The sequence below is a fragment of the Syngnathus acus genome, unplaced genomic scaffold (assembly GCF_901709675.1).
Source record: "Syngnathus acus unplaced genomic scaffold, fSynAcu1.2, whole genome shotgun sequence".
NCBI classification, from domain to species: domain Eukaryota; kingdom Metazoa; phylum Chordata; class Actinopteri; order Syngnathiformes; family Syngnathidae; genus Syngnathus; species Syngnathus acus.
In genome coordinates, this window is record NW_023590247.1 from 58,787 (window position 1) to 71,733 (window position 12,947).

The 12,947-nt window shown below is 44.7% G+C and overlaps 1 protein-coding gene and 2 non-coding genes across 3 annotated transcripts; 2 read left to right on the forward strand and 1 right to left on the reverse strand.

The window, feature by feature from the left end:
• Positions 1–4,429: 4,429 nt before the first annotated feature.
• Positions 4,430–4,502, reverse strand: trnaq-uug. The gene has a single exon. It is a non-coding gene; the product is annotated as a tRNA-Gln (tRNA).
• An 858-nt stretch (positions 4,503–5,360) lies between these two features.
• trnam-cau lies at positions 5,361–5,433 on the forward strand. The gene has a single exon. It is a non-coding gene; the product is annotated as a tRNA-Met (tRNA).
• A 5,173-nt stretch (positions 5,434–10,606) lies between these two features.
• Positions 10,607–12,907, forward strand: LOC119119285 (zinc finger MYM-type protein 1-like). The gene is made up of 4 exons (XM_037245701.1): positions 10,607–10,895; positions 10,963–11,304; positions 12,246–12,352; positions 12,431–12,907. Exons 1-4 carry the CDS (start codon positions 10,607–10,609, stop codon positions 12,791–12,793), a joined length of 1,101 nt encoding a protein of 366 aa, XP_037101596.1. The 3' UTR covers positions 12,794–12,907.
• The last annotated feature ends 40 nt before the right edge of the window (positions 12,908–12,947 follow it).

A 12,947-nucleotide genomic window follows, 5' to 3' on the forward strand; every position in this document is an offset into this window, starting at 1 on the left:
CTCAGTGACACAGTCTGTTAGAGTGGTGCTCACTCTAACTTATTTTTGCAAGAACCACACGGGAGACAGTATGCCCTTTTTAAGCATTTGCAAATGGAGAACCATTCGTCGCTGTGCGTACAGCGATGATCGAATGAGGTCTGGCTCAGGCCTCTTGCAAGAGCATATTTATTAAGAACAAGCAGGGTGGGGGTGACATTGGACATGTTTGGTGGTCACCTCAGCAACTGGTTAATCAGTGCGGAGGGTCCCAGCTCATTGTTTTACAAGGTCGTGGAAACAGAAACTAGTGGAGCATTTTAGATGACTAACTAAGCAAGAATGTTTCCACACCATTTGGAAAGTTTCAACAACTGAATGGTTAAACTTTTCAGAGTCAAGGAAAGGTTTAAACAAAGTTAATAATTCTAGTCTACATTCCAACATAATCATACGATCAAGATAATCTGTAAACCCTAACAGTCCACAAATATGTTTGTGCTCTCCATCAGCTCCTGGTCATCAGTGGACATGCGTAATTTTACAGGTGCACGTGAAAGTGTGTCTGCCGTCCAAAGCGACTTTCCTGGTACGTGCACGATGGAGTATGAGTAGCGCATCAGCCTCATCCTGAAACCCTGGATTCTCTGTGGCAAAAGATCCAGTGCTTGGGCTCCGAGCAGGCTGAGAAGGGGTTTATGGTCGGTCTCCAGGCAAAACTCCTTTCCGATGAGGAAATCCCGAAACCGTTCACAGGCCCATGTGAGGCCCATGTGAGGCCCAGAGCCTCCTTCTCCACCTGTGCGTATCGTTGCTCAGTTGGAGTGAGTGACCGTGATGCGTAAGCCACAGGCTTCCATCCTTCCCCCATTTCTGGAGAATTACGCCCCCCAACCCATACGATGATGCATCAGCAGATACTTTGGTGTCTCTGCCCGGGTCATACATAGCCAGCACCGGAGGAGAGGACAGAGCTTTCTTTCGGTCTTCAAACGCTGCTGCCTGGTCCACGTCCCAGACCCAGCAGTTTTTCTTTGAGAAGAGGTCACGGAGCGGTTTATCTTTTTCAGCTAGCTGGGGAATAAACCTTCCCAGCTGGTTGACCATGCCGAGAAAACTCCTTAATTCACTCACATGTGTGGGCTCTGTCATGTCTGTGGTGGCATCTGTCTTTTTTGGGTCAGGGCGGATGCCTGCGGCTGTGATGATATGGCCCAGGAAGACTACTTCGCTCTTGGAGATTTCACACTTGTCCACATTCAGTGTGATGCCTGCTTTTTCCAGTCTTTGTAGCACGGCATTAAGTCGAGTGTCATGCTCTTCCTGGCCCCGCCCCCACACCAACAGATCATCGATGTGACAAACCACACCGTTGAGCCCCTCTGTGATCTCCGCCATCCTGCACTGGAAATGCAGAGAACTTGCAGAGAAGAACCAGTGGAAACACAGAGTCATTGTCAGTCTTTTTGTACCTTTAATCAGGATTCTGCTATTGGCTGTAATGAAGATTTGGCACACAAAACGTTTGTATATTCCTGAATTGTTAAAGCAGTGCTTTCAGGCCTCCTCAGTTTAACATTGTTTTAGTGATCAACACACCAAAACATCTGCAACAGAGAAAACTTGGCATTTTTTCTTTTGGTTTTTGATGAACTGTAAACTGACAATGGAGGGGTCTGCAGTCCATCTCGGGCCATGGTAAAGGGGCTGATCGGAAACCAGCTTATGGGGACAAGGACCGGGTGGATGAACTCAATCTGTTCTTCAACAGATTTGATTCCGCCTCCCCCCCACCCCTTCACCTCGATCCGCATCTCATTCTGCCACCTTCGACACTCCAGCCCCCCCGCCAGCTCCCCCCCCCCCCCCCCCCCCCGAGTCACTCTTCTGTCTCCACTCCATCACCCCGGTCTTCCGACATCCCCCTCTCCTTTACAGATCTTGAGGTGAGGAGTCACCTCAGAAAGATCAAAGCAGGGAAGACCCCGGGCCCAGACGGCATCTGGCCGAGACTGCTCAGGGACTGTGCGGACCAGCTGAGCGGTGTGGTCAGGTACCTGTTCAACCTGAGCCTGGGCCTGAACAAGGTCCCAGTACTGTGGAAGACCTCCTGCGTGGTCCCTGTACCAAAGGTGCCGTGCCCCAAGGAGCCTAACCACTTCAGGCCTATTGCCTTGACTTCCCACCTGATGAAGACTATGGAGAGGATCATCCTGGGTCACCTGCGTTCCCTAGTGGGAGCGCAGCCTGACTCCCTGAAGTTTGCTTACCGGCCTGGTGTTGGGGTGGACAATGCAGTGATTTATTTACTGCACAGAACACTGCTTCACCTGGAGGACAACAGGAGCACTGGGAGGATCATGTTCTTCGATTTCTCCAGCGCTTTTAACACCATCTAACCGTCACTGCTTAGGGTGAAGATGGAGAAGGCGGGTGTGGACGAGCGCCTGGCTGCATGGACAACGGACTTCCTCACCGACCGGCCGCAGTATTTGAGGTTACATCGATGTGAGTACGACGTGGTGCGCTGCAGCACTGGTGTCCCCCAGGGTACGGTGCTCTCTCCTTTCCTTTTCACCCTGTTCACTTCAAACTTTACCCACGACACCGCTCACTGCCACATCCAGAAGTTCTCCGACGACACGGCCATTGTTGGAAATGTCGCGGAGCGGAATGATCTGGAATATAGGTTGGTCATCAAGGACTTTGTCAGTTGGTGTGAGCTCAACCAGCTTCAGCTGAACACCAGCAAGACGAAGGAGTTGATTGTGAGCTTCGGGAGGACAGCACCCATCTTCACTCCGGTGAATATCCAGGGATCGGACATTGAGGTAGTGGAGAACTACAAATTCCTGGGTGTTCACCTTAACAACAAACTGGACTGGACTGATCACATCCATATCCTGTACAAAAAGGGCCAGAGTTGCCTCCACCTGCTGAGGAGACTGAGGTCCTTCGGTGTGTGCAGGGCTCTCCTCCGGACCTTCTATGACTCTGTGGTGGCCTCGGTCATCATCTACGCTGTGGTCTGCTGGGGTGGGGGCAGTACGGACCGGGACAGGGGGAGACTGAATAAGATGGTCAGAAGAGCGAGCTCTGTTCTGGGCTGTCCCCTGGACTCCGTTGAGGTTGTGGGTGAGAGGAGGACGTTGATTAAGCTTAAATCTATCATGGATAACACCTCTCACCCCCTCCATGAGATTGTGCGGTTCCTAAGCAGCTCCTTTAGCGGCAGACTTTTGCACCCTCGGTGTAGGAAGGAATGGTTCCGCAGGTCCTTCATTCCCTCTGCTGTCAGACTTTACAACATGCATGCCACCTGATAAAATGAATGTGTTTCGTCTCTACTAGCAGCACTTGTGTTTATCCTTGTCTGTTATTTACCCTTTTTTGTAATTCTGGCACTTGTATTCTTGCACTTGTATTATTCTTGCACTCATATGCGCTGCTGTGACAAGGGAATTTCCCCGCTGTGGGATGCATAAAGTTCAATCAATCAATCAAGAGTTGGTTCAGACTGAAGTAAAGTTGTCTATTTCAAAGCACGACACATTAAATTGACTATGAAGGGACTCGAACGCTCAATCGTCTGATCCGAAGTCAGACGCCTTATCCATTAGGCCACATCGCAATGTGAAAGACTCCCTGTTTTAAGTGTGGCCTTGATAAGTCTAAAAATTCAATGGTTCCCAACAAGCAAGGACGCCCAATGTGGGGCTTGAACCCACGACCCTGAGATTAAGAGTCTCATGTCCTACCGACTGAGCTAACCAGGCTTTTTGACCTTGGAATTGTTTTACTTTTTCAGTTTTTTTTAATGGTTTAGGGCAAATAGAGGAATGCTTAAACACATCTCTATTGATAAGACTAAAGAACCAAAGGTTCCCAACAAGTGTGGGCTGCCCAATGTGGGGATCAAACCCACGACCCTGAGATTAAGAGTCTCATGCGCTACCGACTGAGCTAACCGGGCTTCTCCTATTAAGAATTGTTTCATTCTTTCACTTTTTTTTAATGGGTTTGGTTCACGAAAACCAGCAGCCACGTTTTAAATCTGGCCCCTGAAACACATTCGTTGATAAGACTAAACATTTAAAGGTTCCCAACAAGTGGCATCTGTCCAATGTTGTCTCTAGTTCAAAACCCCAGCCCGAGTTGGAAACCCTAATTGGAAACCCTTGCCCCAGTTGGAATTCCTAGTTTGAAACCCTACCTCGAGTTGGAACCCTAGTTGGAAACCCTAGCCCTAGTTGGAAACGCTGGCCCTAGTGTGCAATAGAGAAAGCATTTTTTTTTTTGGTTTTTGTCACTTTGTTGCACTGAAAACGGAGATTGGGGGGGAGTCAGCACAACAAAAAAAGAAATCAGAGACCAAAACCCTTTCCGACAGTATACAAGAGTTGGTTCAGACTGAAATAAAGTCATTGATTTCATATGAATTATATTAAAATGACCATGAAGGGACTTGAACCCTCAATCTTCTGATCCAAAGTCAGACACCTTATCCTTTAGGCCACATAGCCATGTGAATGACTGTACCAAGTGAAACTTGGCAACGACTTCTGATGACTGCAGCCTTGTGGCAAGTGTTCACAGTTGTTACAGACATAAATGGCCTGTGGATTAAACAATTTACAGTAAAAGAGAATTGTAATGCAATTGACATATAACCTTGTTAGTGCAAGTGGTCGTGCATCAGTCTCAAAATCTGAAGGTTGTGAGCTCGACCCTCATACAGGGCACTGTTTTCCATAGTCCACAGTAAAATCATTGTCAATTACAGAAGATAGCAGGTTGCTCAGAATAGAATAAAGTATTCTGTCCATGAAGTTGAGTTTGACAGGCCGGTGGTTGAATCAATTTTACAGTAAAATAGCTTGTAAAACCTAACATTCATAGCCTCGTTAGCGCAGGTGGTAGCGTGTCTGTCTCATAATCTGAAGGTTGTGACTTAGACCCTCACACGAGGCACACTTTTATTTAGTTCTAGCTCGAGCCCTAGTTGGAAATCCTCTCCCCAGTTGGAAACCTTAGTTGGACACCCGAACCCGAGTTGGAAACCCTAGTTTGAGAATGCTCAGACAAAAGTAACTTTTTCTTTTGATGTTCAGTTTGATGGAAATGGCCGGTGGTTGAATCAATTTGACAGTAAAATAGCATTTTAGGACAGGCACCACATCGGCGCAGGCGGTAGCGTGTCAGTCTCGTAATCTGAAGGTTGTGAGTTTGATCCTCACACCGGGCATGCTTTTTACACAGTCTAGTTCTTGGTGGAAACCCTCATCGTAGTTGGAAATCCTAGCCAAGTTCAGTTTAATGGAAATGGCCTGTGGTTGAATTAGTTTTACAGTAAAAAACAATTGTCAAAATGCAAGTGCATAGCCTCGTTGGCGCAGGTGGTAGAGCGTCAGTCTCATAATCTGAAGGTCGTGAGTTCGACCCTCACACGGGACACGCTTCTATATAGCCCTAACTCTAGCCCCAGTTGGAAACCCACATCCTTGTTGGAAACCCCAGTTGGAAACCCCAGTTGGAAACCCCAGTTGGAAACCCCAGTTGGAAACCTTGGCCCTAGTTTGAAACCACAGTTGGCCTCCCTAACCCTAGGTCAGGATGCGCAACCCAAAATGTTCAAAGAGCCATATTGGCCCAAAAGTACAAAAAACATACCTGTCTGGAGCCACAAATATCTAAAACCCTTTTATAATGCAACATCAGAGATGGGGACTCGAGTCACTGTGACTTGGACTCGAGTCGACTCGAGTCGCTGTTTTGATGACTTGTGACTTGAGTTGACAAAAAATGAAAAAACTTGAGACTCGACTTGGAAGTTAAAGACTCGGGACTTGACTTGACTTGAGACACGATGACTTGAATGACTTCAGTGTTATTTAGTTTATGTTTTCAATTTGAATATAAAATTAATAATACATTTGAAAAAAATAATATCGATAACACAGTAGGAGCGCAGGCTGAGAATGGCGTTGTCATGATTGGATCACTACCCTGTCACTCAATCAGTCGTGCCCTGTCTACCTACCGAATGTGTTTATTGGAGAATCATGCCCCTTTATATCAGACATGCGCAAACATGTCAGCGGGAGCGGTACCGCGAGTCAACACCTTCGGCTATCGCAATTACTTTTATGATGGCAAAAGACGGACAGCACAGTGCGTGATATGCAGCAAAAACATTTCGCACAGCCAGACGACAACTTCAAACTTTGTCCGTCATCTGAAGAGCCATTCTGCCAAATAAGTGCTTTTCATTTATCTAAATAGGTGTGTGTATATATAGCTTTAATGCAATGAATATGATGATGAAACTTAATTAAGTAAATATGACTTAATATGGAGCAAGTTAATAAATAAAAACTACAGTTAACTTGACTTGGACTTGACCTATTTAAAGACTTGACTTGGACTTGACTTGACCTATTTAAGGACTTGATTTGACTTGACTTGCCCAAGACAAAAATGACTTGGGACTTACTTGAGACTTGAAGGTTAAGACTTGAGACTTACTTGAGACTTGCACATGTGTGACTTGGTCCCATCTCTGGACATTTGTGTTGTCTCGGACCTGACGTTATAGTCCGGGACATTTTCCTCCACGGTGTCATTTGGGTCCTCTCTTGTGTTGATTTCCTCAACGCATTCGAGTCTTTGCAACTCACTCTCGGGAGCCAGGTGGCACCATTCGTTTATGACGAGCCCACTGTCCTCCATCTCTTGGATGGCATCTTCAATGTCTCGACTGTGTTTCTCATACCTTTCTCTGTTCCTTTTGACAATGGATATGGTAAAGGAGCTATTTCTCTTTAAAGATACAAATACTCTTCTTAATATTAGGACATCCAGGTAGAGAAGACATTTTGACTTTGGCCAAAATGCTGTGACAGATAGATGGACAAAAGATTTTGGATTATGCGAGCCACCTCTCAAAATCAAGTGCATTTGTGTTTAAGGGATATTTACACTGAATAAAATTCATTTTAAAAATAGATAAAACAGATAAAACAACTTTTGTAAACCAATGGTAAATTGCAATTGTAAAATATTAAGAATAAAGTTAGACCAATCGGTCATTAACAGAGTTAAAAGGAAACAGTTAATAGATTATATAGAAGCAGATAAAAAGAAGAAATCTATCATGTATATCAAAACATTCGTAAAAAGAATCAATTCATTGTGTCTCTGTTTCCATGCCCTAAATGAGGTAGGAAGACAAAAAGGAGGCTGAGGACGCCTCAGCTGCCTGCAAAGCTACCAGCTGCCTAAAAAGGGCAGAGGTCAGATCCTCCTCGTCCTCATGAAGGCTGCTGGTGTCTGAGGGTGAACTCGAAAAGCAGTCCAAGGTCACCTCGGCCAACTCCTTAAATAGGCCGGAGGTCAGGTCGTCCTCGTCCTCATGCAAGCTGCTGCTACACAAGGGTGAATCCCAGAAGGAGCTAGTGGACATCTCCAGCTCCTCCAACTCCTTAAATAGGCCGAAGGTCGTCAGGTCGTTCTCATACAGGCTGCCGATGCATGAGGATGAGGACGGAGATGGAGGCAACTCAAAACCCCTACCGATGGTGCAGCCAGGGTCCTCATTAGGCCCTGCCTGCCAAATGCTCGTATCTGGCAAGAAGGGCTGCCTCGGCACCGCCAAGTGGCCAGTCAGGTCCGCTTTGCGTGCCTCAAAGTGGCTGAACGTGACAGAGGGGGGGTGCCGGTGCGGGGATGTCAGGTACACGCACTGCAAACACAAAAACGCCAGTCACTCCCGAGATGAGATTCACTGCGAGTCTTCCATCACTAAACAGAATGCTCAGTTTGGATTGACACGCTCTGTCAGGTGATCAGTTCAAAAAATTCAAAGAAACATTTTCTGAGACGTACCTGTATTATTATTGCCCATCAAAGAAGCATGCGGTTGGACATTATTGGTGCGTTCCGATTTTTTGGTACTGCACCACACTCTCTTTTTCTTTTGACCCTGCACAAAACACAAAATCATGTCATTTCACACAAAAACACTTTTTTTCTTTTTTTTTTTATTGTTCCGATGGATTCTAACTCTCATAGTTATCTCGACAGGACCAATCCGGGTGCAAGCTGGCATGGATCTGGTTGAGCCAATCCGATTCATTAAAGTACTTTTCCTGCTCGTCCTGCGTGAGCGACTTCCACTGTGGATTTAATGAGAAAGTGTCAAAAAAAAACATGCGCGCGTGAATGCGTGCGCATCGTACTTACCATCTGCCCCAAGATTTTATTAACGGATGCGCTGTCTGTACGCTCTCCGCTTGAATTTTCAAGTTGAGCTTTGACAAAAGGCCGCTGCTCCTTCATAAATAACATAAATGCATTCGGTGTTTTTTTGATATACGGCTTGGAAGGAGTCTGGGGTTCTTTTGTCCAGCTGGAAAATCAAAAGCACAAGCAAACGCATGTCACCATCGTGTGGGCATTCAAAGGAATACATTTTGCAGAAACTGAGGATTTACCGTGCATTTTGGGGTGTTGGTGGTAAGATCGGAGTGAGCAGGTAACATCCTGGTGGTCGTATGTTATTGGACAAGTGTCCAAGGCTACAGAAAAATACGAACGTTAGACTGCAGAAATGTTGACGATAGAAACATGATATGATATACAGTTGTTACTTACATCACTCGATCAGGCAGGTGGCACCAAGGTTCCACCAAATGTGCATCCAGAATCTGCAAAAAAAAGTTATTAATTGTTTTATGAGAAACATGTAACTATTCCATTTTTCATGTTCTCGTGCATGATTCTCCTCAAAATCCAGAGTTTGCATGAGTTGTTCATACTTTAATCTTCATTCAAATCTGGCTGCAATTCCTCATTAAACATCTGGAACACTAAATTAAACATTTTAGTTTTCAGTTGAGTTTTTCCGTCCCGAATTGTAATTGTGTCTTCAAGTTTGTGCATGTTCCAATAAGTTTCAGAAAAGTTATTTATGCGAAAACGTTTCTTTATTGAAGTTATTTGGGTCTAAAACTTTTCCCTACCTGTTTTTGACGGTTTTGCATCATCTTTAAATCGGCGTTGGTTAATTTTTGTGCGTCTGATCGATGAGTTCCTGACTTCCGAAATGATGTCTATCCGTTATGATCGGCGTTATCATTGAGGCATACTTAAAAAATTTTTTTTTAAAAAAGGCCTCCTGGCTGAGTGTGATCGTTTTGAAGTTGTCACGCCAGTGGTCCAGCCGTGTGGGATCGTACACGCACAGAGGTTTGGATTGTCTCACAGGAGGGAGCTGAAAGAAATCTCCAACAGCAAGAACAGACATGCCACCAAAAGGTAAATTAATTCCTTTGATTTGTTTCAACCTGGCATTCACGTAGGCAAAGAGGTCTTTTGACACCATGGAAATCTCATCGATGATGAGTATTTCGGCGATCGACAGCTCGGCTCTGACTTCGTCCAGTTTATTGCCCAGGCCGTGGTACGGGCAGTGGCGTAGCCAAGCCGGGGCGAGCCGGGGCGGCGCCCCGGTTAGGACTCCCTGCGCCCCGGTTGAAAAAAATCGAGCTTTTTCGATTCTTCATTTTCATGCCGTTTTTTTCTTTCGGTCTTGCGCGAATGTGCTTGCGCTATTCTATGTGCGCGATGTTATCCATTCACCGTTTGCCTCCCGGACCCGGATGTTGTTTTAGCGATCAGCGAACGGCGTGGGTGATGTTCGATTTTTTTTCTCCTACATGAAGATGAATAAAAAGCGAATTACCGATTTCTTTGGTGTACCTAAAGAAAAAAATTGTCAGGAAGAGGATGATGCTTCTCGCTCTAGCTGTAGCATTGGTAGAGTTCCTGAAAGTCGACTCGGGAGCGACTCAGTCAGAGTCGAGCAGTGCCAGTGTCACAATCACTATCGAGAATGGTTCTGCATGCACGAGTGGCAGTGCAACGCCAACTGGTACAACTAGTGCTACTGCTGCTGATGAGACCGCTGGTTCTCCTGCTGCTCTTGATGGTGATCCTGCTCCTGATCGGCATGCAACTCTTACTCAGCAAAAAATGGGTAGGTTATATACTATATAGCCTGTGAGCATGGCCTAATTTAGTTGTTGAATAAAACTAATTTAATAATTAGTAGCCTAATTATTCAAATTATTATTAGCCTATATCAAATTATATTAGGCCTAATTTAGGCCTAATATTAATAAATTATTTGGGGCCTACTGGTTTAATAGATAAGTAATAAATTATTACTTCTACCTGTACCAGTACTATCATTCTGACTGCCAATGTATGTGCTTTTTGACTGGTTATAGATGAGATTTTGTTTTTATCCTTTTTATTTTTTGCATATTCATTTTCATATCCAGCTTTAAATTTTTTAAAAGTAACTCCACATTCATATTTTATTTCATAGATATGATTAGAAATAACTACATCAGAAACTAATCTGGTTATTTGTTTTCTTTTGCCAGTAGCTGCGCCATCAGATATTTCATCTGCTCCAGAGAATGGACCAGCACAGCCAAAACTGCAGAAGTTCCCAAGGACACTCTTCTCCAAAGAAGGAGCAAAGAGAAAGGACTACAGAGCCTTCAATCCTGCGTGGTACAAGTGTTATCCCTGGATAGAATACTCTGTGGAGGCCAACAAAATGTACTGTTTTCACTGCCGGGCACTGGACAAGCACAATCGCCAGGAGATTGAGGAAAACAGAAGATATGTGACTTACATTGTAAACACAATTGTGTTTCTTGGACGCCAAGGACTCGCTCTGAGAGGGTCTGACGAAAGCTCAGGTTCTTTTCAGAGGGGGAATTTTCTAGAGTTGGTCGATTACACTTCCAAGCTCAGTCCAGAGTTTGCTTCGCTCAAGAAGAAAATGAGACGCAATGCCACCTACCTCTCACCTGAGATCCAGAATGAGCTCATCACACTGATAGGCAATCATCTCCTGGATGAAATCTCTGATGAACTAAGCAAAGTTAAATACTTCTGTCTGTCTGTCAGCAGATGAGACTAAAGACACATCGCACCAGGAGCAGCTTTGTGTCACACTACGCTACCTAAAGGATGGCAATGTGGTTGAACGGTTTGTGGGATTTCATCCTTTGGAGCAGCTGAATGCAAGATTCATGGCTGAGAAGATAACCAAAGTGGTCAGCAAAGTCGTTCCTATGGACAAATGCGTTGCCCAGGTCTATGATGGTGCTGCAGTGATGAAGGGACAAAAGAATGGAGTAAATGCTATCATCAGCCAGGACTATCCGAAGGCATTGTACTTGCACTGCCAGAGCCATGTGCTGAATTTGTGCTTGGTGGGCACGGTGTCTTCTGTTCAAGAAGCAGAAGGTTTCTTTTGTGTTTTGAAAACCTTATATGCATTTGTTACTTCATCTGCTGTCCATCCCAAGTTTGTTTCTGTGCAGGAGCAGATGAAATCTCCAAAAGAACAGGTGAAGCACCTTAAGTCATGGCCTGACACAAGGTGGTTTTGCAGAATTTCTGCAATTCGTGCTGTGCATGGCACTTATGCCTTCATTCTGGAGACATTGAATTGGTTTGCTGATGAAGAGGTGAATGCTGAGCGTCGTTTGAAGGCAACTGCCCTCAATAATAATAATAATAATAATAATAAATTATATTTATAACGCACTTTATATTCGGGGGAATCTCAAAGTGCTACATGGCAGATAAAAAACTAGAAAACAAGGACAAGTATAAAACAACTGGACGACAACCAAGATATGAGAGAAACTACGGAAATGCTAAGGTAAAGAGGTGAGTTTTAAGTCCAGTTTTGAAAGAGTCAGTGGATTGGGGTGCTCTTAGGTGGTCGGGGAGGGAGTTCCACAGTGTAGGCTGTATGGCAGAAGGCCCGGTCGCCCATGGTGCGCAGCTTGGTTTTCGGATCCTCAGGCACCAGGTTGCTCATTTTGAATTTTTGTTGATGCTTCATGTAATGCTCAAACTCTTTTCCATTACTGAATCTTTGACATTGTGTTTGCAAGCCAAGTCTCTGCATGCAAAGGCAAGCATTGATCTCATTGAATCAACTATTGCAGAATTGGAGTTGTTATCTCAAGATGACTGGTTTGATGAAATTTTTGAGCAGTGTCTGACTCTAGCTGGAAAATATGAGTTCCCTGTCACTCTGAGGTCAGGAGAGAGAAGGAAGGCCAAGTTACCTGAGAAGTTCTCTGACTCTGTTGTCACCCACAAGGTGCCTGATAGGAGAACTGATGCCATGTCTGCTCCTGATGCTAAAGTTCTTGCTAAGCGTGTTTGCTCAGATGTTGTGAGCATGATGGTGGGAGAAATGAAGTCCCGCTTCAGCAACAAAACCTTGCAATTCCTGAGGGGATTTGGAGCTCTAGAGCCCATGATCATGAGGGAAGGAGTGCTCATTGAGAATGATCAGTTTCTGAATTCAGATGATCTCTTGGTCATAACTGAATTCTATGGGCTTTGTTCCCAGAGTGATTTCCTGGCTGAGGCAAGAGTTACACGCAGAGTCATCATGAAAAGATGGCATGAAGCTTCCAAGACTGAATTTTCAATTGACAGTGTGATGTCTATTAGCACTGATCTTGGCGAGATTTTTCCTTACATTCTTTCACTTTATGAACTTGCTTTGACAATTGGGTGCAGCAGTGCCTCTTGCGAGAGGTCTTTCTCTGCTATGAAGCGAGTAAAGAGCTACTTGAGGTCTTCAATGACTGAAGAGAGGCTGCATGCTCTATCTGTCATCAACATTGAGAATCAGCTGCCTATTGATGCTAATGCAATTGTTTTGAAATTCGCAGCCAATGATGGAAACAGGCGACTCCTGTTGTATTAAGCTTTACAGTTAAATATGATACAGTTGCTTTCTTCTACAGTTCCATTCTGTTTTTTATTTCGTGGTATTCTTGTAACTTTTTCTTATAGCAAGTTCTATTCTGTTCAGGTGTTTTTCATGTTTTCTGTTCCTTTACAAAAGTTATTGGTATAGC